The sequence below is a fragment of the Opisthocomus hoazin genome, chromosome 39, assembly GCF_030867145.1.
Source record: "Opisthocomus hoazin isolate bOpiHoa1 chromosome 39, bOpiHoa1.hap1, whole genome shotgun sequence".
Taxonomy (NCBI): Eukaryota; Metazoa; Chordata; class Aves; order Opisthocomiformes; family Opisthocomidae; genus Opisthocomus; species Opisthocomus hoazin.
In genome coordinates, this window is record NC_134452.1 from 1,178,903 (window position 1) to 1,203,223 (window position 24,321).

General features: G+C 68.9%; 2 protein-coding genes across 3 annotated transcripts; one reads left to right on the forward strand and one right to left on the reverse strand.

Annotated features, from left to right (window-relative positions):
• Positions 1–700: 700 nt before the first annotated feature.
• On the forward strand, positions 701–7,775 carry FOSB (FosB proto-oncogene, AP-1 transcription factor subunit). 2 transcript variants are annotated; one of them, XM_075446172.1, is made up of 5 exons: positions 701–1,586; positions 3,794–4,075; positions 4,169–4,276; positions 5,427–5,585; positions 5,755–7,775. In XM_075446172.1, exons 1-5 carry the CDS (start codon positions 1,461–1,463, stop codon positions 5,818–5,820), a joined length of 741 nt encoding a protein of 246 aa, XP_075302287.1. In that variant the 5' UTR covers positions 701–1,460; the 3' UTR covers positions 5,821–7,775. The 2 variants fall into 2 exon arrangements, with proteins under 2 accessions (XP_075302287.1, XP_075302286.1); XM_075446171.1 differs by having other exon boundaries at positions 5,427–7,775.
• Positions 7,776–13,237: 5,462 nt separating this feature from the next.
• Positions 13,238–23,072, reverse strand: EXOC3L2 (exocyst complex component 3 like 2). Its single transcript, XM_075446129.1, has 11 exons — positions 22,625–23,072; positions 20,562–21,165; positions 19,690–19,804; positions 18,583–18,693; positions 17,456–17,556; positions 17,003–17,110; positions 16,773–16,908; positions 15,202–15,324; positions 14,976–15,131; positions 14,770–14,891; positions 13,238–13,487 (listed from the first exon to the last, which is right to left on the reverse strand). The coding sequence occupies exons 1-11, from the start codon at positions 23,070–23,072 to the stop codon at positions 13,238–13,240; spliced, it is 2,274 nt and encodes a 757-aa protein (XP_075302244.1).
• Between the last annotated feature and the right edge of the window lie 1,249 nt (positions 23,073–24,321).

Consider the following 24,321-nt stretch of genomic DNA (forward strand, 5'->3'; position numbering starts at 1 on the left):
CTCTGCAGTCCGATCCCGGTGAGAGCCCGGGGAGAAGTTCCCATTGCCCCGGTACCGGGGCCCTGCAGTCCCGTCCCCATCCCCCACTCCGGGACGGCCCCGTGGCCGGCGGCGCCACGTGCTGGGGGGGGGAGGAACCCCGGGGCGGGGTCACCGGGAGGGGTCACCGAGGGGGGGGGGGTGTCACCGGGAGGGGTCACCGGGTGAGGATGGGGTCCGGGGGGGGTCACCGGGTGAGGATGGGGTCCGGGGAAAGGGGCACCGGGTGGGGAGGGGACCCCGGGGAGGGGTCAGCAGGTTGGGGGGGAGCCCCGGGGGTTACCGGGGGGGTTACCGGGGGGGTTACCGGGGGTGCGGGGCCGTCGCCCCGGACGGTTCAGGCCGTTTCTAGAACCGCGGAGCCCGTTTCTATTAATACGCGTTTCGGCGGCGGCGGCGGCGGCGGCGGCGAAGGGATTCCCTGTGACGTCATTGCTAGGATACCAAACAAACACTCCGAGACAAGCCCATATATGGCTAATTGCGTCACAGGAACTCCGGAGGGGCGGAGCGAGGGATCCCCCCCGTTCCCCGCCCGCCGCGGAGCCTCTTAACGGCGGCGGCGGCTCCCGGGGCCGCAGAACGGCAGGGGCAACGGCGGCGACGGCGGCTGCGGGGTCCGGGGGGTCCTGGGGGGCCCGGAACGGCGGCGGCAGGGGGCGTGACGTCAGCACAGGGGGCGGGGCTCCGCCGTATAAAGCGGCGGCGCGGTGGTAAGCGGTTCATTCATAAAAAGCGGAGACCGGGGGAAGCGGCGGGAGCGTCACCGGGACTTTGCACCGGCGGAGCTGGGCAGCGGATGTACCGGGGCTCGTAGCGGCTGGACCGGAGCTTGGGAAGGGATTTACCGGAGCCTATAGCGGCCAGCCAGGACTCTGCACCGAGAACCGGAGCCTGGGAACGGATGTACCGGGGCTTATAGCGGCGAATCGAGACTTTGTACCCGCAAACCGGAGCCTGGAAACGGACGCACCGGGGTTTGTAGAGGCGCACCGGGACTCTGTACCGGAGAATCGGAGTCTGGGACGGATGCATCGGGGCTCATACGGGTGCACCGGGGCTTTGTAGCGGCGAACCGGAGCTTCGGACGGACGCACCGAGACTTTGTACCGGCGAACCGGGGCCTGGCACGGACGCGCAGGGGCCCATAGCGGCGAACCGGAGCTGGTGGCAGCGCAGCGGGACTTTGCACCGGCGAACCGGAGCCTGGGACGGATACACCGGCGCTCGCAGCGGGACTTCCCACGGGACGCCAGACCGCAGCGGGACCCTCGCACCGAGAGACCTTGCCCCCCCGCCAAACCCGTCACCCTAAACCGGCGAGGGGGGCGGAGGAGCGGGGCGGTGCTCGGTAACCCGGGATGCCGGTAGCCTGACCCGCAGCCTTGGCGTGGCGCGGCGGCCCCCGCGCCCCCGGGGCCATGTACCAAGGCTTCCCCGGTGACTACGACTCGGGGTCCCGGTGCAGCTCCTCGCCCTCGGCCGAGTCCCAGTACCTCTCCTCGGTCGACTCCTTCGGGAGCCCGGCGGCGGCGGCGGCCGCGCAGGTGAGGGCCCCGCGCTGCGGGGGGGGGGGGGGGAAGGGGGCGGGGCGGGCGAGCGGCGCCGAGGGGGCGGGGTCGTGCGTAAACGCGTGACGCGCTGGAACCCTCCGTGATGACGCGGCGCACGCACGGCGCGCGCGGGTTTATTTTGGAAGGCGGCGGCCGCCCCCCTGTTGCTAAGGCGGGGGGGGGGAGGTGCGTGTGCGGAACACGCCCCCTCACCGCGTGGCCACACCCACAGTCGGGGAGGCCACGCCCCCCGGGCGGGCGGGGCGGCGGCGGGTGGGAGCGTGGTCGGGGGCTCCCCACCCCGGGGAGGGGGCTGAGTGCTGCCCCCCCGGCAACGGGCACCGGCGCAGCCCGGTTCAGTCCAACCCCCGCACCGTGCAACAGGGAAAGGGGAGGGCTTAGTGCCTGCCCCCCCCCCGTGTGGGCTTTGGGTGTGATCTGGGGGGGCCCTCAGTGCCCCCCAACGCCCTCGGGTGTGCCCCGGCGGGGGGGGCAGCGCCAGCTGCAAACAGCTGGAGGCAGAAGGGGGGTCCCGAGGGGGGGGGGAACCCGAGCTGGGTGATAAGTCCCCCCCCCTGTGCCAGGGCCAGGGTTTGGGGGGAATGGGTCCCCCCCTGTGCCGGGGCCGGGGGGGGGGGAATGGGTCCCCCCCTGTGCCGGGGCCGGGGGGGGGGAATGGGTCCCCCCCTGTGCCGGGGCCGGGGGGGGGGGGGGAATGGGTCCCCCCCTGTGCCGGGGCCGGGGGGGGTGGGGGAATGGGTCCCCCCCTGTGCCGGGGCCGGGGGGGGGTGGGGGAATGGGTCCCCCCCTGTGCCGGGGCCGGGGGGGGGTGGGGGAATGGGTCCCCCCCTGTGCCAGGGCCGGGGGGGGTTGGGGGAATGGGTCCCCCCCTGTGCCAGGGCCGGGGGGGGTTGGGGGAATGGGTGCCCCCCTGTGCCGGGGGGGGGGGGGCAATGGGTGCCCCCCTGTGCCGGGGCCGGGGGGGAATGGGTGCCCCCCTGTGCCAGGGCCGGGGGGGGTGGGGGGAATGGGTGCCCCCCTGTGCCAGGGCCGGGGGGTTGCACGCTGGTGCACAAGTGCTGCTGCACGGTGCCAGGGGCACGAGGACCGTGAGCATCGGTGCGGGGGGGGCTCCTATGTGTCAGTGCCGGGGGCACGAGGGCATCGTGCGTTGGTGCCAGGGACCTGAGGGTGTTGTGTGTTGGTGACAGGGGCACGAGGGCAGTGAGCATCGGTGCCAGGGAGCTCTTGCACACCCGTGCCAGGGCCAGGAGGGCATCGTGTGTAGGTGCCAGGGAGATCTTGCACGTGGGTGCTGGGGTCAGGAGGGCATTGGTGATGGGGGGCTCTTACATGTCGGTGCCAGGGGCACGAGGACAGTGAGCATCGGTGCCAGGGGCACGAGGGCAGTGAGCATCAGTGCCAGGGAGCTCTTGCACACCCGTGCCAGGGGCAGGAGGGCATCGTGCGTAGGTGCCAGGGAGATCTTGCACGTGGGTGCTGGGGGCAGGAGGGCAGGTGCTGGGGAGCTCTTGCACGTCGGTGCCAGGGGCACCAGGGCTTCATGTGTGGGTGCTGGGGAGCTCTTGCACGTCGGTGCCAGGGGCACCAGGGCTTCATGTGTGGGTGCTGGGAAGTGTTTGCACACCAGTGCCAGGGCGTGAGGTCGTCGTGCATCAGGGCCAGGGAGCTGCTGCAGGTCAGGGACGGGGTTTGCCAAACGTCAGCCCCAGGAGGCTGCTGTGCGTTGGTGCCCGGAACACGAGGGTCCGGGGCGTCAGTGCCAGGGACCCCTTGCACACCGGTGCCAGGAGCGTGAGGGCATCGTGTGTCTGTGCTGGGGAGCTCTTGCACATCGGTGCCAGGGGACGGGGAGCCTCGTGCTTTGGTGCCAGGGACCTCCTTCACCTTGGTGCCGGAAGCTCTCGCGCGTCGGTGGCAGGGGCGTGAGTGTTGTCCATCGGTGCCAGGAGGGACTGGTGTGTTGGTGCAAGGGGCAGGAGGGCTTTGCACGTCGGTGCCAGGGCCCTGAGGGTGTTGTGTGCTGGTGCCAGGGACGTAAGGACATCGTGCATCAGAGCCAGGGAGCTCCTGCGTGTTGGTGCCGGGGTGGTGAGGCCCTCGTGCAGGGTGGGAGGGTGGCAGTGCCAGCCCACTCATGGGTGCTGCTGGGCAAGATCTGACCCCCCCCTTCTCCACAGGAGTGCAGCGGCCTGGGGGACATGCCCGGCTCCTTCGTGCCCACGGTGACGGCCATCACCACCAGCCAGGACCTGCAGTGGATGGTGCAGCCCACTCTCATCTCCTCGGTGGCCCAGTCGCAGCCCCCAGGGGCACCTATGGCGCACCCACCCCCCGTCGATCCCTACGACCTCCCGGGACCCAGCTACTCCACGCCAGGCATGGGTGCCTTCACCACGGGGCCGGCGGCACCGCCGGCACGTTCCACCCGCGCCCGGCCCCGGCGCAGCCGCGAGGAGACGGTGAGTGGCATCCCCGTCCCCTGGGTGGATGGGGGGGCTCAGAGAGTTGGGGGGACCTTGGGCACCCAGCTGATGGTCCTGTCCCTCTGGCAGCTGACACCGGAGGAGGAGGAGAAGCGTCGGGTGCGGAGGGAGAGGAACAAGTTGGCGGCGGCCAAGTGCCGTAACCGGCGCCGGGAGCTGACGGATCGGCTGCAGGCGGTGAGTGCTTGGGGACACACGGGGGACGGCGGCGTTACCACAGCCAGGGGTGTCTGGGGGGGACACTGGTGGCTGCCTGGGATAGTGGAGGGATGGCCATGTCCCCAGGGGCTGGGAACGTTACAGGGGCATGGGTCCATGTCTACGGGGGTAAGTCCCCGGAGATGTTTGGGGACAGTTGTGTCCTCAGGCCATGGGGACATTGGAAGGGGGTGGTTGACTTAGGCATCAACCTGTCCCCTTCCAACAAGCCCGTGGGAGCAGATGGGGACAGCGGTGTCTCCAGGACTGAGGGACATGTCCTGGGGACATTGTCATCCCCTTCTTGGATGTGTTTGAGGGGGACAGGTCGATGCCCACGGATGCAGATCCAGGGGAGCTGGGGTTGTTAGGTGGGGAAGCGGTGTCCTCAGGACCAAGGGACACTGGAGGGGGATGATGATGACAATGATGACGCCCTCAGAGCTGGGAATGTCACAAGGGGACAGACCGATGCCTGTAGACCCTGATTCCAGGGAGCTGGGAACACTGGAACGGGGCAGTGGTGTCCTCAGAACCAAGGGACACTGGAGGGAATGACGTCCCTAGGACCTGGCTGTACTGGAGGAGACAGAAGCCTATGGGTGTGTGTCCTGGGGATGCTGGGTGGGGACAATAGTGACTCCAGGACCAAGGAACACTGGAAGGGGACAATGATGTCCTTGGGAGCTGAGACAATGATGTCCTTGGGGTGTGTGTCCTGGGGATGCTGGGTGGGGACAACAGTGACTCCAGGACCAAGGAACACTGGAAGGGGACAATGATGTCCTTGGGAGCTGAGGACATCAGAAGATAAGACTGGAGTGTGACAATGCTGTCCTCAGGAGCCAGGGACACGGGAGAAGGACAGAGGGATGCTGGAGGAGGAGGACGCTATCCCCAGCAGCAGGGGACATCAGAGGGGCACCCAGGGATGCTGGAGAGGGGACAGTGCCATCCCCAGGAACAGGGACATCAGAAGGGGACAGATGGTCACCCAGGGATGCCGGAGGGAGAAATGCCCCTGTCCTGGAGACCATGGGAGGGTGATGTCCCCAACCTTGGGGACGGGGGGGGGGACACAGCGGCCATCCCTCGCAGCCCGTCTCACCCCACCCCACCGCTGCTGCAGGAGACAGACCAGCTGGAGGAAGAGAAAGCCGAGCTGGAGTCGGAAATCGCCGAGCTGCAGAAGGAGAAGGAACGCTTGGAGTTCGTCCTGGTGGCCCACGCCCCAGCCTGCAAGCTCCCCTTCGAGGACGTCGGCTCCTTGGGTGCCGGCCCCGCCGAGGTGAGCACCCTGGGCAAGGAAGAGCCGGCGGGGACCGTCGCCTTCCTACCCCCGGGTCCGTTCCAGCCAAGTGCCCAGGGCCCCTTCCCCAGCTGCTGCTTCGCACCCGGGGTCCCCTCGGGGCCACCTAACCCATCCTATACGTCTTCGTTTGTGTTCACCCACCCAGAGGGAGCCACCTGCGGAGCCTCGCATCAGCGGAGCAGCAGCAGCGACCAGTCCTCGGACTCCTTGAATTCTCCCTCGCTCCTCGCGTTGTGAACGGGGTCCCCCCCCCAAAAATGGGCACCTCCTTCCTCCCTGGGTGGTGGTTTTTTGTGGTTTTTGGCTTTTTTTTTTTTTCCCTCCTCCCCCTTTTTTTGTTTTTTTGGATCACTTGTCCCAGAGGTTGGGGTGTTGGTGAGGTTGAAGGGCAGCTTTGGTGCCTGGATGTGGGGCGTCAGCGAGGAGGCTGGCGCCTTGGAGGTGTCCATGATGTGTGTCCGTTGTTTGTGCGGTCTCCTGGCCGCTTTAGAGGTGTCTGCCCCCAGTCCCCATCATCTCATGGGGGTTCATGCAGCGTCTCCATCCCCTTGGAGATGTTTCTGCCCAATTCCACCACCCTGGGAGTGTCCCTGTGGTGCCTCCATCACCTTAGAGGTGTCTGTCCCCAGGCCGCATCCTCTCATGGGGGTTCATGCAGCATCTCCATCCCCTTGGAGATGTTTCTGCCCAATTCCACCACCCTGGGAGTGTCCCTGTGGTGCCTCCATCACCTCAGAGGTGTCTGTCCCCAGGCCGCATCCTCTCATGGGGGTTCATGCAGCATCTCCATCCCCTTGGAGATGTTTCTGCCCAATTTCCACCACCCGGGGAAGGTTCCTGTGGTGCCTCCATCACCTTCGAGGTGTCTGTCCCCAATCCCTGTCATCCCATGGGGCTTTACAGAGTATCTCCTTTGCATTGGAGATGCTCCTACTCAGCTTCCATCCACCTGGGAAGATCCCTTTGTCGTCTCCGTTGCCTTAGAGGTGTTGTGCCCAGTCCACACCATCCCATGGGGCTTTATGCAACATCTCCATCCCTTTGGAGATGTCCATGCCTGACTTCCACCATCCTGGGAATGTCCCTGTGGTGTCTCCATCACCGTAGAGGTGTCCATCCCTGATCCCCATTGGATCCCCCATTGTTCCATGGGGATTCATAAAGCGTCTCCATACCTTTGGAGATGTCCATGCCTGATTTCCACCATCCTGGCAATGTTGCTGAGGTGTTTCCATCACCTTAGAGGTGTCTGGCTCTGATCTCCATCATCCCATGCGGAGTCGTGCAGCATCTCCTTCACTCTGGAGATGTCCATGCCTGATTTCAGTCACCCTGGGAAGGTCCCCGTGGCATCTATGATACCTCAGAGGTGTCTGTGCCTGATATCTGTTGTCATGGAGGGGGTCCCTGTGCCATCTCCATCACTTTGGAAATGCCCATGCTGTATCTCCCTCATCCAAGGAAAGGTCCCTGTGTCATTTCTGTTACACTGGAGATGTCTGTGTCATCTCCGTCGTCCCAGGGGGTCCATGTGGCAGCTCCTTCACCCTAGAGGTGTCTGCTGCATCTCCATCTCCCTTGGAGAGTCCCTGTGGCACCTCCGTCACCTTAGAGGTGTTTGTGCCACAGCTGCACCATCCCATGGGCTCCTTGCAGCATCTCCATCACCCTGGAGGTGCCCCTGCCAAATTTCCGTCACCGGAGCGGGTTTCCATGCGCTGTCTCCACCCCTCCATGGTGTCCACACTCCGTGTCCCCATCCCCCTTGGGGGTCCCAGCCCCACTGCTGATGCTGGGCCTCCAGGTGACCTCTCTAGCACCCGCAACATTGGGTGGGCTCCTATCCTGCTTGTCCCCCACCCAACTGTGAACGACTCTGCCCCATCCACCCTCCCTGCACGGGTCCCACCGGTGGCTCTGGCATCCCCAACCGCGCGCCGTCCCTCTCTTGTGACCAAGCTTTGCCAGCATTGACTCTGTCCTCTCTCAATATATTATATATATATATTTGTTGCGTGGGGCTACCAGCTCCCGGGAGATGTTTAATTTTTTATTATTATTGTTATTATTATTATTATTGCCTGTGCTGTATTTGTGACTGTTCTGGGGCCAGCTTGGCCCCTGTGTCCGTGCTTGACCCATCCCAACGTGGCCAATAAAGCAGCTTCGGATCAGCCCTCTATCTCTTCTTTCCAGCCAGAAGGGTGGCACCAGGTGGACACCCATCTTCTTGGGGAAGAAGTGGGTTGGGGACCTTCTGGGGACACGGAAGCTGCAGGTTGAGGAGCTTCCCTGGGGTCCTTGGAGATGTGGGCTGAGGGGTCATAGGGCCTTGGGGACAAAGAGGAGCACCAAGGTGATGAAGCCATGGAGATGCTGGAGCCTGTGCCCCAGGGAGCTTCTGGGGCCACAGAGCCCTCGGGTGAGGGGTCCCGGAGGAGCGGGAGCTGCAGGGACCGGGGTTCCTGGGGACCAGGAGCCCTGGGTAAGAGCCCCTTGGGGAGGTGCAGCCCAGGGGGCTGTCTCCCCGTTCTGCTGCCAATCAGCTGTGAAGATCATAGCATAGAATTATGAGAAGTTATAAGCCTCGCCCACATGCATCAAGCCACGCCCCCGGCGCCTGCAGCCCCGCGGGTGGCCGCCAGGGGGCACCAGCACCCAGCGACGGGTGGGGGGGTGGGGAGTGATCCTGGCCCAGTTTGGGAGGTTCCTTCCCAATTTTGGGAGTGTATTACCCAGCTGGGAGGGGGCCCATTCCCAGTCTAGGGGTACGCCCCTCCATTTGAGGGGGGTCCCTGCCCCGTTTCGGGGGTCCCTGCCCAGTCTGAGGGAGTTCCCACCCAGGCTGGGGGTCCCCTGCCCAGCTGGGTGCTGCGTGGGGGCCATGTTGGCCGTGCCGTGTTGGGGGGGGGGTCCCCCTGGCCCCCCAGCCATGCTGCCGGGGGGGTTTCCTTCCTTCCCCCGAGGCCTTGACGTCAGGCGCCCGGTGATTCACGCCGGGGCTGGCACACGGGACGCGCCGGGACACGCCAGGACACGCCAGGACACGCCAGGACACACCCTGGGGGGGCTGTCCTCCACGTCTGGGGGTGCACTCGGGGACCGTGGGGACACTGCGGGTTCATGTCCCCACACACCTGCACGGTGACATTCCTGTCCCCACAAGGTGGGATCCAACCCCATCTGTCCCTGTGCAGTCCCATCACTGTCCCCAGGTCCCCACACGGTCCCGCTCTGTGCGGTGACATCCCTGTCACCTTTCACCTGGGCATGGTGACACCCTTGTCCCCACGTGTCCAGACATGGCCCCATCGCTGTCCCCAGGTCCCTGCACGATCCCGCTCTGTGCGGTGACGTCCCTGCCACCTTTCACCTGGGCATGGTGACACCCTCGTCCCCACGTGTCCAGACATGGCCCCGTCGCTGTCCCCAGGTCCCTGCACGATCCCGCTCTGTGCGGTGACATCCCTGTCACCTTTCACCTGGGCATGGTGACACCCTCGTCCCCACGTGTCCAGACACGGCCCCATCACTGTCCCCAGGTCCCCGCACGGTCCCGCTCTGTGCGGTGACATCCCTGCCACCTTTCACCTGGGCATGGTGACACCCTTGTCCCCACGTGTCCAGACACGGCCCCATCGCTGTCCCCAGGTCCCTGCACGATCCCGCTCTGTGCAGTGACGTCCCTGCCACCTTTCACCTGGGCACGGTGACACCCTTGTCCCCACGTGTCCAGACACGGCCCCATCGCTGTCCCCAGGTCCCCGCACGGTCCCGCTCTGTGCGGTGACATCCCTGTCACCTTTCACCTGGGCATGGTGACACCCTCGTCCCCACGTGTCCAGACATGGCCCCATTGCTGTCCCCAGGTCCCCGCACGGTCCCGCTCTGTGCGGTGACATCCCTGTCACCTTTCACCTGGGCATGGTGACACCCTTGTCCCCACGTGTCCAGACATGGCCCCATCACTGTCCCCAGGTCCCCGCACGGTCCTGCTCTGTGCGGTGACGTCCCTGCCACCTTTCACCTGGGCATGGTGACACCCTTGTCCCTGCATCGTTCCATCCCTGTCCCCGTGTGCCTGGGCGCAGTGGCACGTCCCCAAGTTCCCAGCTCCGTGCCACCCCCCGCGTCGTCCCATGCCCGTCCCTGCACAGGGGCCACCCCTGTCCCCCCCCCAGCTCTCCCCGTCCCTTCCCGCCGCTCCCGCCTGGCGCTGCCGCTTCCGCCCCCGCCGCCACCGTCCCCTTCCCACGGCACGAGGGACGGTGACCCTGACCCCGCTCCCGCCGGGGCCACTTATTTTTAGCCCTTGCTCCTTCCTGGCCAGATCCGGCACTCGCCTATTTTTGACATGGGGGGGGTGGGGGGTGGTGACGGGCACGGTGGCCTCGTCCATGGCCCCCCCAGGACGGGCTGAGACCTGACGAGCTCGCGGCAGCAGTGGGTGACGGTGACCTCGGGGAGGCGGGTGGCAGGAGGGGTGCGGGGGTGGCCGTGCGCTGTGTCCCCCTGCCGCGTTTTCCAGTGTTGGGGGGGGGACAGGGTGTCCCACGAGGTGTCGGATCCGGGCGCCGGGGCGGGGTGGGGCAGGATGGAGCGGGGGCAGGGTGGCTTCCCCCGCCTTGTCCCCCGGGGTCCCATCCTGCCCGGGGCTGAGCCATGCTGTCCTCAGCCCCCCGCTGCCCGCCGGGGTCTGGCCGGCTGACCACCCCCATGCCGGGAAGAGCCGTCGTGTCCCCCTGTCCCCCCCCTCGGTGGCTTCCCGGAGAGGCACCGGCGGCCTTTTCCTTCCTCCCCGCCCCGGAGCTGTCACCGGGGGACGAGGCTTCGCACGAGGAACTCAGTCCTGCATGGGGACAGCCCGGTGTCCCCAACCCCTGTGCGTGGGGACAGCCCCGTGTCCCCAACCCCTCTGCGTGGGGACAGCCCGGTGTCCCCAACCCCTCTGCGTGGGGACAGCCCCGTGTCCCCAACCCCTGTGTGTGGGGACAGCCCCGTGTCCCCCAGCCCTGCGTCCCCAACCCCTCTGCGTGGGGACAGCCCCATGTCCCCAACCCCTCTGCGTGGGGACAGCCCCGTGTCCCCAACCCCTGTGTGTGGGGACAGCCCCGTGTCCCCCAGCCCTGCGTCCCCAACCCCTGTGCGTGGGGAAAGCCCCGTGTCCCCCGGCCCCGTGTCCCCAACACCTCTGCATGGGGACAGCCCCGTGTCCCCAACCCCTGTGCGTGGGGACAGCCCCATGTCCCCCAGCCCCGCGTCCCCAACCCCTGTGCGTGGGGACAGCCCCATGTCCCCAACCCCTGTGTGTGGGCACAGCCCCATGTCCCCAACCCCTCTGCATGGGGACAGCCCCATGTCCCCAACCCCTGTGCGTGGGGACAGCCCCGTGTCCCCAACCCCTGTGTGTGGGCACAGCCCCGTGTCCCCCAGCCCCGTGTCCCCAACCCCTCTGCATGGGGACAGCCCCGTGTCCCCAACCCCTGTGCGTGGGCACAGCCCCGCGTCCCCAACCCCTCTGCATGGGGACAGCCCCATGTCCCCAACCCCTGTGTGTGGGCACAGCCCCATGTCCCCAACCCCTCTGCATGGGGACAGCCCCATGTCCCCAACCCCTGTGCGTGGGGACAGCCCCGTGTCCCCAACCCCTGTGTGTGGGCACAGCCCCGTGTCCCCCAGCCCCGTGTCCCCAACCCCTCTGCATGGGGACAGCCCCGTGTCCCCAACCCCTGTGCGTGGGGACAGCCCCATGTCCCCCAGCCCCGTGTCCCCAACCCCTGTGCGTGGGCACAGCCCCATGTCCCCAACCCCTGTGCGTGGGGACAGTCCCGTGTCCCCCAGCCCCGTGTCCCCACCCCTCTGCATGGGGACAGCCCCGTGTCCCCCAGCCCCGTGTCCCCAACCCCTCTGCATGGGCACAGCCCCGTGTCCCCCAGCCCCGTGTCCCCAACCCCTCTGCATGGGCACAGCCCCGTGTCCCCCAGCCCCGTGTCCCCAACCCTTCTGCATGGGGACAGCCCCGTGTCCCCCAGCCCCGTGTCCCCAACCCCTCTGCATGGGCACAGCCCCGTGTCCCCCAGCCCCGTGTCCCCAACCCCTCTGCATGGGCACAGCCCCGTGTCCCCCAGCCCCGTGTCCCCAACCCTTCTGCATGGGGACAGCCCCGTGTCCCCCAGCCCCGTGTCCCCAACCCCTGTGCATGGGGACAGCCCCGTGTCCCCCAGCCCCGTGTCCCCACCCCTCTGCATGGGCACAGCCCCGTGTCCCCCAGCCCCGTGTCCCCAACCCCTCTGCATGGGGACAGCCCCATGTCCCCAACCCCTGTGCGTGGGGACAGTCCCATGTCCCCCAGCCCCGTGTCCCCAACCCCTGTGCGTGGGGACAGCCCCGTGTCCCCCAGCCCCGTGTCCCCCAGCCCCGGTGCACGAGGTGGCTCCGTGTCCCCTGTCCCCACGCACGAGGACCCGGAGCGAAGGACGAGGACTCTCGGGGTCACTTACGGCACCGACGCCTTTTATGGACCGGCCCGGGGGCTCCGAGCGGGGGCAGCGCAGGGGCCCCCCGGCCTTGGGGGGGGTCCGAGCGCGGCCGGGGCGATGCACCCCGCTCTGGGAGAGCTCAGCACCCTGCTCTGGGAGAGCTCAGCACCCAGCTCTGGGAGAGCTGAGCACCCAGCTTTGGGGCGCAGCGTCGCACCCCGCTCTGGGAGAGCTCAGCACCCAGCTTTGGGGCGCAGCATCGCACCCCGCTCTGGGAGAGCTGAGCACCCCGCTCTGGGAGAGCTCAGCACCCTGCTCTGGGAGAGCTGAGCACCCAGCTTTGGGGCGCAGCATCGCACCCCGCTCTGGGAGAGCTGAGCACCCAGCTTTGGGGCACAGCATCGCACCCCGCTCTGGGAGAGCTGAGCACCCAGCTTTGGGGCGCAGCATCGCACCCCGCTCTGGGAGAGCTGAGCACCCAGCTTTGGGGCGCAGCGTTGCACCCCGCTCTGGGAGAGCTCAGCACCCAGCTTTGGGGCGCAGCGTCGCACCCCGCTCTGGGAGAGCTCAGCACCCCGCTCTGGGAGAGCTCAGCACCCAGCTTTGGGGCACAGCATCGCACCCCGCTCTGGGAGAGCTCAGCACCCAGCTTTGGGGCGCAGCGTCGTGCCCAGATTCGGGGCGCAGCGTCGCAGGGCACAGCGTTTCGGGGTGCAGCATCACACCCAGATTCGGGGCGTGGCGTTGCGGGGCGCAGCGTCGCTCCCAGACTCGGGGTGCAGCGTTGCGGGGCGCAGCATCGTGCCCAGATTCGGGGCGCAGCGTTGCGGGGCGCAGCGTCGCTCCCAGACTCGGGGCGCAGCGTTGCGGGGCGCAGCGTTGCGGGGCGCAGCGTCGCTCCCAGACTCGGGGCGCAGCGTTGCGGGGCGCAGCGTTGCGGGGCGCAGCGTCGCTCCCAGACTCGGGGCGCAGCGTTGCGGGGTGCAGCGTTGCGGGGCGCAGCATCACACCCAGACTCGGGGCACAGCGTTGCGGGGCGCAGCGTTGCGGGGCGCAGCGTCGCTCCCAGGCTCGGGGCGCAGCGTTGCGGGGCGCAGCGTTGCGGGGCGCAGCGTCGCTCCCAGGCTCGGTGCGCGGCGCCGCGGGCGCTCAGAGGCGCGGCGTTGCGGGGCGCTGGGCGCGCGGGCGGCGCAGGCGCAGGCGGGAGAGGCGCGGCAGCTGGAAGGGCAGGCACCGCACCTCGCGCGCCGCCGCCAGCTCGGAGAAGAACGCGCGCTGGCGCGGCGGCCCCGGCTCGGCCTCGCTCTGCTCCAGGTCCCGCACCACCCCCAGGATCTCCTGCCGCGCCGCCTGGCCCCGCAGGCCCCGCACGTCCAGCACCGCCGCCACGTGCTTCCGCCTGCGGGACGGGGACGCTCAGGGGACGGGGGCACGCGCCGCCGGCAGCCCCGCTCCCCCGGAGAGGCGTGCGCCCAGCTTTGGGGTGCAGGATTGTACCCAGCTTTGGGCTGCAGGATTGTACCCAGCTTTGGGGTGCAGGATTGTACCCAGCTTTGGGGCGCAGCGATGCACCCAGCTTTGGGGCGCAGCATTGTACCCAGCTTTGGGGTGCAGGATTGTACCCAGCTTTGGGGTGCAGGATTGCACCCAGCTTTGGGGTGCAGGATTGTACCCAGCTTTGGGGCGCAGCGATGCACCCAGCTTTGGGGTGCAGGATTGTACCCAGCTTTGGGGTGCAGGATTGTACCCAGCTTTGGGGCGCAGCATTGTACCCAATTTTGGGGCGCAGGATTGTACCCAGCTTTGGGGTGCAGCGTTGCACCCAGCTTTGGGGCGCAGGATTGTACCCAGCTTTGGGGTGCAGCGATGCACCCAGCTTTGGGGCGCAGCATTGTACCCAGCTTTGGGGTGCAGCGATGCACCCAGCTTTGGGGCGCAGGATTGTACCCAGCTTTGGGGCGCAGCGTTGCACCCAGCTTTGGGATGCAGGATTGTACCCAGCTTTGGGGCGCAGGATTGCACCCAGCTTTGGGGTGCAGGATTGTACCCAGCTTTGGGGTGCAGGATTGTACCCAGCTTTGGGGCGCAGCGATGCACCCAGCTTTGGGGCGCAGGATTGTACCCAGCTTTGGGGTGCAGGATTGTACCCAGCTTTGGGGTGCAGGATTGCACCCAGCTTTGGGGCGCAGGATTGTACCCAGCTTTGGGGCGCAGCGTCCCACCCAGCTCAGGGGCGAGTCCTGCCCCCCAGTTTAACTGGTACCAGTTGCAGCCGGGACTGGTCCTGTTCAAAGCCCCGCACGCGGCGGCGTCCTGCCGGGCTCGCGCGTGCCACCGGCTCCCCAGGGACCCGGGGACCGGGAGGGGACCTGGCTCGAGGCCGCGGCCGCTTCCCGGCGGGCGGCCGGGAGGGAGCGGCAGCGGGGCGGGGGCTGCCGGGAAGGACGGACGCAGCGTCCTGTCACCCCGCTTCGGTCCCCGTGGGGGGACACCCTGTCGTGCCTGGGGGACACCCTGTCGTGCCCCAGTCCCTGCGGGGAGGTGGCATCTTGCCTGGCATTGCCACCCTGCTGCCGTGGCTATGGGGACTTGTGCCACCCCACTCCCATCCCTACGGGGCCATGGTGTCCTGCCACCCCCCCGCCACCCCCCCAGGGCCACCACCGTGTCCCAGCACTCACCGGACGTCGGGGAAGTCCCTCACCAGGACGCCCACCTCCATCTGCAGCGCTGCCGTGTCCTCCAGCACCAGCAGCTCCCTCAGCCGCGGCACCACCGAGTCCAGCCACGGCGAGGCCGAATCCTGCCGGCGCAGGGGACCTTCAGCGCTGTCACCCCCGCACCCAGAGGCGCACCCAAGGGTGCCGGGACAGGGATGGGGTCTCACCAAGCGGCTGAAGAGCTCGCGGAGCTGGCGGGCTTCGTCCCCGAGGCGGGCGGCCACCCGGGCGCGCATCTTGGCCGAGGTGCAGACCAAGCGCACCTGCAGCAGCGGCCGCACGTACTCGATGAGCACCCGCCGGTGCACCTCGCTCACCAGCACCTGCGGCACAAGGGTCAGCAGAAGCCACGGGTGGTGGCGATCGCCCCGCGGCATCAAGAACAGCACCCACCTGGTAGGGCTCGGGGCGCAGCGGGCGCAGCTTCTGGGTGAAGCTGGTGATGAGCATCACGATGGTGTCGAAGGCGTCAGAGCTCGTCAGCCACTTGCGCTTCATCAGCTTGTTGAAGTAGGGCTGGGGAGGGGGAAGCTGGGGTGGGGAGATGTCCCAGCACCCATGGGTGGCATGCTGGGTGGCGCCCGGGGGGTGGGAGGCCACCCAGAGCATCGCACCCGTGGGCATCACCCAGACCAGCACCCAACCGATGGGCACCATGACCATCGTACCCATGGGCGTCACCCAGATCAGCACCCAACCGATGGGCACCATGACCATCGCACCCATGGGTGTCACCCAGTTCAGCACCCAACCGATGGGCACCATGACCATCACACCCATGGGCGTCACCCAGATCAGCACCCAACCGATGGGCACCATGACCATCGCACCCATGGGCGTCACCCAGAGCAGCACCCAATTGATGGGGGTCATGACCATCACACCCATGGGCGTCACCCAGACCAGCACCCAACCGATGGGCACCATGACCATCGCACCCATGGGCGTCACCCAGATCAGCACCCAACCGATGGGCACCATGACCATCGCACCCATGGGCGTCACCCAGAGCAGCACCCAATTGATGGGGGTCATGACCATCACACCCATGGGCGTCACCCAGACCAGCACCCAACCGATGGGCACCATGACCATCGCACCCATGGGCGTCACCCAGACCAGCACCCAACCGATGGGCACCGTGACCATCGCACCCATGGGCATCACCCAGATCAGCACCCAACCGATGGGCACCATGACCATCGCACCCATGGGCATCACCCAGACCAGCACCCAACCTATGAGCACCATGACCATCGCACCCATGGGCGTCACCCAGATCAGCACCCAACTGATGGGCACCATGACCATCGCACCCATGGGCGTCACCCAGATCAGCACCCAACCTATGAGCACCATGTCCATTGCACACATGGGCGTCACCCAGATCAGCACCCAACCGATGGGCACCATGACCATCGCACCCATGGGCGTCACCCAGATCAGCACCCAACCGATGGGCACCATGACCATCGCACCCATGGGCGTCACCCAGATCAGCACCCAACCGATGGGCACCATGACCATCACACCCATGGGCGTCACCCAGATCAGCACCCAACCGATGGGCACCATGACCATCGCACCCATGGGCGTCACCCAGATCAGCACCCAACCGATGGGCACCATGACCATCACACCCATGGGCGTCACCCAGATCAGCACCCAACCGATGGGCACCATGACCATCGCACCCATGGGCATCACCCAGACCAGCACCCAACCGATGGGCACCGTGACCATCGCACCCATGGGCGTCACCCAGATCAGCACCCAACCGATGGGCACCATGACCATCGCACCCATGGGCGTCACCCAGATCAGCATCCAACCGATGGGCACCATGACCATCGCACCCATGGGCATCACCCAGACCAGCACCCAACCGATGGGCACCCTGCCGAGCATCCTGGTGCACCTCGCTGGCAGTCCCCTCCCCAGGCTGTCCCATGCCCTGCAGGCACCTTGAGGTCCTCAAAGAGGCGCTGGGTGAGGACGTGGTTGCAGAGCCGGGTCACCTTGTCCAGGGCGGCGTGGGCCTGGCGCCGGGGCTCCTCGCTCTCTGGGTGCCCAAACTGCGCCAGGCGCTCAGCGAAGGTCCTGCCACAAGGTGGTCAGTGGGTGCTGCCGGGGTCCCTGAGCACCCCGAGAACCCCAGGGACCCAGGGAGGGAGGGTGCTCGGGGTGGCCTCACCTGAAGGGGGGACAGCAGTTGACCAGGGTGATGGCCCGGCCAGTGGCACTGTCGGGTGGGGTGGCTTCGCTGGGGGCCTCCAGGAACCGCTCCACTTTCCGCTGGAAACTGAGGGCACCCACATGGTCACCCACGCTGGCTCCCTGGGGACCCAGCACCCAGAGGACCTGGGGCGCAGGTTCCACCCTTATCCTGTGCTCCCTGTGTCCCCCAGGGCCATCCCAGCTCTGCCCGGTGGCTTCTGTCCCCCCACGGTGCCCACGTCCCTGTGCCCATCCCGCGTCCCCCCCCCCACATCCCCGTGTCCCCATGCTCAGCTCCTGTCCCCTCATGTCCCCATACCCCGGTGCCCACCCCCTGTCATGTCCCCACATCCCCATGTCCCAGGTCTCCCCACGCCTCCATACCCATCCCTTGTCCCTCCATATGTCCCCCTCGTGTCCCCGTGCCCACCTGTGCAGGAAGGCCACCAGCACGCCCAGGAGGCTGTGTGCCATCTCCACGCCGAACTCGGGGGTGATCTGGGGGGCTCGGTCCACGTGCGCCCGCAGCAGCTGCGGTCACGGACACCGCTGGGGGTGAGGGCACAGCCACCAGCCCGCTGTCCCCCAGGGACACGGCCACCACTGTGGTGTCCCCTGGGGTACCAAAAGCCCACCACCCCCTCGGGGCACCCTGGCATCTCTATGGGGTCCCTGGGCACGTTGGTGTCCCCGTGGGGTACCTGAGCAGCTTGGTGTCCCCGTGGGGTACCTGGGCACCTTGGTGTCCCTATGGGGTACCCTGGAACCTTGGTGTCCCTTTGGGGTACCTGAGCACCTTGGTGTCCCCATGGGGTACCTCAGCACCTTGGTGTCCCCGTGGGGTACCTCAGCACCTTGGTGTCCCCGTGGGGTGCCTGGGCACCTTGGTGTCCCTATGGGGTACCCTGGAACCTTGGTGTCCCTTTGGGGTACCTGAGCACCTTGGTGTCCCCATGGGGTACCTCAGCACCTTGGTGTCCCCGTGGGGTGCCTGGGCACCTTGGTGTCCCTATGGGGTACCCTGGAACCTTGGTGTCCCTTTGGGGTACCCAGGCACCCTGGCATCTCTATGGGGTCCCTGGGCACCTTGGTGTCCCCATGGGGTACCTGAGCACCTTGGTGTCCCCGTGGGGTGCCTGGGCACCTTGGTGTCCCCATGGGGTCCCTGGGCACCTTGGTGTCCCTTTGGGGTACCCAGGCACCCAGGCATCTCTATGGGGTCCCTGGGCACGTTGGTGTCCCCATGGGGTACCTGAGTACCTTGGTGTCCCCGTGGGGTGCCTGGGCACCTTGGTGTCCCTTTGGGGTACCCAGGCACCCAGGCATCTCTATGGGGTCCCCGGGCACCTTGGTGTCCCCATGGGATGCCTGAGCACCTTGGTGTCTCCATGGGGTGCCTGAGCACCTTGGTGTCCCTATAGGGTACGCTGGCACCTTTGTGTCCCCGTGGGGTGCCCAGCCACCCCAGCACCCCTACGGGGCTGTGGGTCACCTCGCAGAGCCCGGGGTCCCCAGAGCGGGGGTCCCTGGGGCGCCGGTGCCCGGCGGGTGCCGTACCCCGGTGACGCGGGTGGCCAGTCCCTCGTGCAGCTCCTGGCTGGAGGCCTCCTCTGCCCACGTGTCCTCGCTGAGCTGCAGCTCCTGTGCCACCGCCACCTCCACCTTCACCTGGCACCGGGCACAGCAGGCGTGGGGACAGTGGGCACGGGGACGGCGGGGCGCAGAGTCCCCTGCCAAGCCCCCAGCCCGGGGACCATCCCAGTGCCACCACGGTGCCCGCTGTGTTCCCATCCCAGCGCCACCTTCGTGCTCCTCATGGGCACATTCCGGTGCCCACCCCGGTGCCAGCACCCCTGGTGCCCGTCCCAGTGCCCATCGCGGTGCCCGTCCCGGTGCCCACCCCGGTGCCAGCACCCCTGGTGCCCGTCACGCTCCCGTTCCTGTCCCCATCCATCCCAGTCGCCGTCCCGGTGCCCGTCCCGGTGCCCACCCCAGTGCCAGCACCCTTGGTGCCGATCCCGGTGCCCATCACGGTGCCCATCCCGGTGCCCATCACGGTGCCCACCCCGGTGCCAGCACCCCTGGTGCCCGTGACGCTCCCATTCCTGTCCCCATCCATCCCAGTCACCATCCCAGTGCCCGTCCCAGTGCCTGTCCCGGTGCCCGTCCCGGTGCCCACCCCGGTGCCCATCCCGGTGCCCGTCCCGGTGCCCGTCCCGGTGCCCACTCCGGTGCCCATCGCGGTGCCCCTCCCGGTGCCCGTCCCGGTGCCCGTCCCAGTGCCCACCCCGGTGCCCGTCCCGGTGCCCACCCCGGTGCCCGTCCCGGTGCCAGCACCCCTGGTGCCCGTCCCGGTGCCCGTCCCGGTGCCCACCCTGGTGCCCATCGCGGTGCCCATCGCGGTGCCCGTCCCGGTGCCCGCCCCGGTGCCCGTCCCGGTGCCCACCCCGGTGCCCATCGCGGTGCCCCTCCCGGTGCCCGTCCCGGTGACCATCCCGGTGCCCGTCCCGGTGCCCCTCCCGGTGCCCATCGCGGTGCCCCTCCCGGTGCCCGTCCCGGTGCCCATCACGGTGCCCGTCCTGGTGCCCGTCCCGGTGCCCACCCCGGTGCCCATCGCGGTGCCCATCCCGGTGCCCGTCCCGGTGCCCGCCCCGGTGCCCGTACCTTGACGGCGGCGATGCAGGAGCTCTCCAGGCTGCGCTGGGTCTCGGGGGGCAGGGGGGGCCCCAGCGCCTGCGCCTGCAGCAGGGCCCCCACCTCGGGGTGTCCCAGCACCTCCCTGCGGGCACAGGGACCTCACAGCGCCCGCCCGGGGTGGCACCGGGTGCCCGGCGTGCTGGGGGGGGGTCCCACGGGTGGCACCGGGTGCCCGGCGTGCTGGGGGGGGTCCCATGGGTGGCACCGGGTGCCCGGCGTGCTGGGGGGGGTCCCATGGGTGGCACAGGGTGTCCGGTGTGCTGGGGGGGGTCCCATGGGTGACACAGGGTGGCACAGGGTGCCCGGCGTGCTGGGGGGGGTCCCATGGGTGGCACAGGGTGTCCGGTGTGCTGGGGGGGGTCCCATGGGTGACACAGGGTGGCACAGGGTGCCCGGCGTGCTGGGGGGGGTCCCATGGGTGACACAGGGTGCCCGGCGTGCTGGGGGGGTCCCATGGGTGACACAGGGTGGCACAGGGTGGCACAGGGTGCCCGGTGTGCTGGGAGTGCGGATGCTGCAGGGTCCCACGGGTGGCACAGGGTGGCACAGGGTGCCCGGCGTGCTGGGGGGGGTCCCACGGGTGGCACAGGGTGCCCGGCGTGCTGGGGGGGGGTCCCATGGGTGGCACAGGGTGCCCGGCGTGCTGGGGGGGGGTCCCATGGGTGGCACCGGGTGCCCGGCGTGCTGGGGGGGGTCCCATGGGTGGCACCGGGTGCCCGGCGTGCTGGGGGGGGGTCCCATGGGTGGCACAGGGTGCCCAGCATGCCGGGGGCGGGGGCGGGGGGCAGATGCCGCGGGGTCCCGCGGGTGCCAGCGGGTGCCGGGAGGGGGGGTCTCACCTGGGGTAGGTGTTGCTGTGCCAGTCGAGCAGCTGGTAGAGGTCGGGCACGGCGAGGGGTCTCTGCGCCAGCGCGCCCAGCTGCTGCGCCAGCGCCCGGTGGTACCCGCGGGCGTAGACCCCGAAGGCGCCGTACTCGGGGGGGTACGCGGGGGCCACGTGGCACCGCACGACCCCCAGGTCCCCCACCAAGCGAGCCGCCAGCGCCGCCAGCCTCGCGCCCAGCCCGGCGGCCGGTGCCACCTGCGCCAGCCTCTCGCCCGCCGCCCGTCCCACCGCCTCCTGCCACCGTCGCCGCAGGGCACGCGGGCGTCCCGGGGTGCCCGGAGGGTTCCGGCGATCGGCCTCGTCCTCCTGCTCCAGCACGCGGACCACCGAGCGCAGCGGCGGGTAGGGGGTCCCGGCGGGCACCGCTTCGCCCACCACGGCCCAGAGCTGAGCCTGCAGGGCCTCGTAGAGCAGCGCCACGTCCCGCGCCTGCCGCCCGCCCGCGGGGACGGGGGACGAGGACAGGGACAGGGCCACGCACTCGGTCTCCAGCGCGATGATCTGCTCGTCGGCCGCCACCAGCTCCCGGCGCTGGATCAGCTCCAGGATCTCCAGCACTGGGGGGACGGGGGCACCCGCGGGCGCGCCGGTGGCACCCGACGACACCCGCAGCACAGGTCCCCGTCTCAGCGTGTCCCGCACCCCCCCGTTGTCCCACGTCTCCCACGTCCCGGGTCCCTCAGCCCCGATGCCCCTGTCCCTCCGTGTCCTCTTACGTCCCCACACCCACGAGTCCCGTGTCCCCAGCCCCACGTCCCACAGCCCCACGTCCCACAGCCCCACGCCTGCACACCCTACTCCCCTGTCCCCATCCCCCACGTCCCATGTCCCCATCCCCATGTCCCCATCCCCATGTCCCCATCCCCACATGTCCCATGTCCCCACCCTCACGTCCCCATCCCCATGTCCCCATCCCCATGCCCACGTCTCACGTCCCCGTGCTCACACATCCCATGTCCCCATCCCCATGTCCCCATGTCCCCATCCCCATGCCTGTGTCTCATGTCCCCATGCTCATGTCCCATGTCCCCATCCCCACGTCCCCATGTCCCCATCCCCACGTCCCCATCCCCATGCCCACGTCTCACGTCCCCATGCTCATACGTCCCATGTCCCCATCCCCATGTCCCCATCCCCATGTCCCCATCCCCATGTCCCATGTCCCCATCCCCATGTCCCCATCCCCATGTCCCCGTGTCCCCATCCCCATGCCCATGTCTCACATCCCCGTGCTCACGTCCCATGTCCCCATCCCCATGTCCCCATGTCCCCATCCTCACGTCCCCATCCCCATGTCCCCATCCCCACATCCCCATGTCCCCATCCCCATGCCCACGTCTCACGTCCCCGTGCTCACACGTCCCCTGTCCCCATCCCCATGTCCCCATGTCCCCATCCCCATGCCCACATCTCACGTCCCCGTGCTCACACGTCCCATGTCCCCATCCCCATGTCCCCATCCCCATGTCCCCATCCCCATGCTCATGTCCCATGTCCCCATCCTCACGTCCCCATCCCCATGTCCCACAGCCCCATGCCCACGTCTCATGTCCCTGTGCTCACGTCCCCTGTCCCCATCCCCATGTCCCCATCTCCATGCCCACGTCTCATGTCCCCGTGCTTGTCCCATGTCCCCATGCCCACGTCCCCATCCCCATGCCTACATCTCACGTCCCCGCGCTCACGTCCCATGTCCCCATCCCCACATCCCCATGTCCCCATCCCCATGTCCCCATGTCCCCATCCCCACGTCCCCATCCCCATGTCCCCATGTCCCATCCCCATGTCCCCATCCCCATGTCCCATGTCCCCATCCCCATGTCCCCATCCCCATGCCCACGTCTCACGTCCCCGTGCTCACGTCCCATGTCCCCATCCCCATGTCCCATGTCCCCATGCCCACGTCCTCATCCCCATGCCCACATCTCACGTCCCCGTGCTCACACGTCCCCTGTCCCCACCCCCACGTCCCCACGTCCCCACGTCCCCCGTCCTCCCCACACCGTCCCCTCTCACCGGACAGCGGCTCCCCGGCCTTCCCGCGCCCCTCCTGCCGCTGTCCCCCGCCGTCCCCATCCCCGTCGGACACCCGGTCGCTCTCGGCCGTCGGCGGGCGCTCGCCCGCGGACCCCCGCCGTCCCCGTGTCCCCAGGGCCAGCCGCAGCAGCGACCCGCGCTTGGGCACCGGCCTCTCCGCCAGAGCCTCCCCGCCGGCCTTGCGCCAGCCCGGCAGCCGCCGCAGCAGCCCGAAATCCTCCGACCGCCGCCGCGCCCGGTCCCCGGTCCCGGCGCCGTCCTTGGGCGGGGGGCGACGGGCGCGGCCGAAGGGTGCCAGCCCCACCAGCCGCTCCAGGGTGGCCCGGCGGCGGTAGCGGCTCTCGGGGTTGGTGGCGAAGGGGTCGCCATCCTCCTCCTCCTCCTCCTCCTCCTCCTCCTCCTTGGGTGTTTTCTTCAGCAGCGGCATCGTCTGCGGGGCAGCACCGCGCTGGCACCCGCGGGGCGGACGCTGACCCGCACCCGGCGCGGCTGCGTGGCACCGGGCGTCTGTCCCGGGAGCCCGGCGTGGGAACCCCGCGGGCGTGCAAATCACCCCCGCGAGCACCGAGACGCTCGTGAGCGTGGAAACCCCCCCCCGTGCACCGAGACGCTCGTGAGCGTGGAAACCCCCCCGTGCACCGACACTGTCGCGAGTGTGCAAACCCCCCCCGTGCACCGACACGCTCGTGAGCGTGGAAACCCCCCCGGGAGCACCGACACGCTCGCGAGTGTGCAAACCCCCCCCGTGCACCGACACGGTCGCGAGTGTGCAAACCCCCCCGGGAGCACCGACACGCTCGTGAGCGTGGAAACCCCCCCGTGCACCCCCCGGGAGCACCGACACGGTCGCGAGCGTGGAAACACCCCCGGGAGCACCGACACGCTCGCGAGTGTGCAAACCCCCCCCGTGCACCGAGACGCTCGTGAGCGTGGAAACCCCCCCCGCGCACCCCCCGCGAGCCTGCCCGACCCCCGCGCACCCCTCGCGAGCACCGAGACGCTCGCGAGCGTGGAAACCCCCCCGTGGGCAGCCCGCGACCCTGCCCGACCCCCGCGCACCCCCCCCCCCCACGAGCACGCAGCCCCCCCGGCGCGCAGCCGCTCGCCCCCCCCGCACCCCCTCCCGCAGGCTGCACCCCCAGCCCGGCGGGCGCCCGCCCGGCTCACGCACCCCCGGCAGCGGTGACAGCGGTGACAGCGGTGACACCGAGCGGCGGCGGCGGGCGGGCAGCGGCCGGGGGGTTTCCTGAGGAAACGCCTCCCCGCTGCGGCCTCCCACGCCGGGGCAGGGTCAGCCCCGGTTCCGCTGGGTCACCGGCGGCGGGGGGGCGAGGGGGGGACGAGAGGGGACCCCACCTCGCGTGGCTGTCACCCCCTGCATGGCACGGGGACGGGGCACCGACGGCACGGGGGACCCTGATGGCACGGGGGGGGGGACGCTGATGGCACAGGGGGACCTGGGCATGGGACAGGATGAGACCCCGGGGCAGAGGGGACCCCACACAGCACGGGGACGGGGCCACGCGTGGCACAGGGGGACCCGGGCGTGGCATGGGGACAGGGGGACGGCACAGGGGGACCCCGGTGTGGCATAGGGACACGGGGACGGCACAGGGGGACCCCGGCGTGGCATAGGGACACGGGGACGGCACAGGGGGACCCGGGCGTGGCATAGG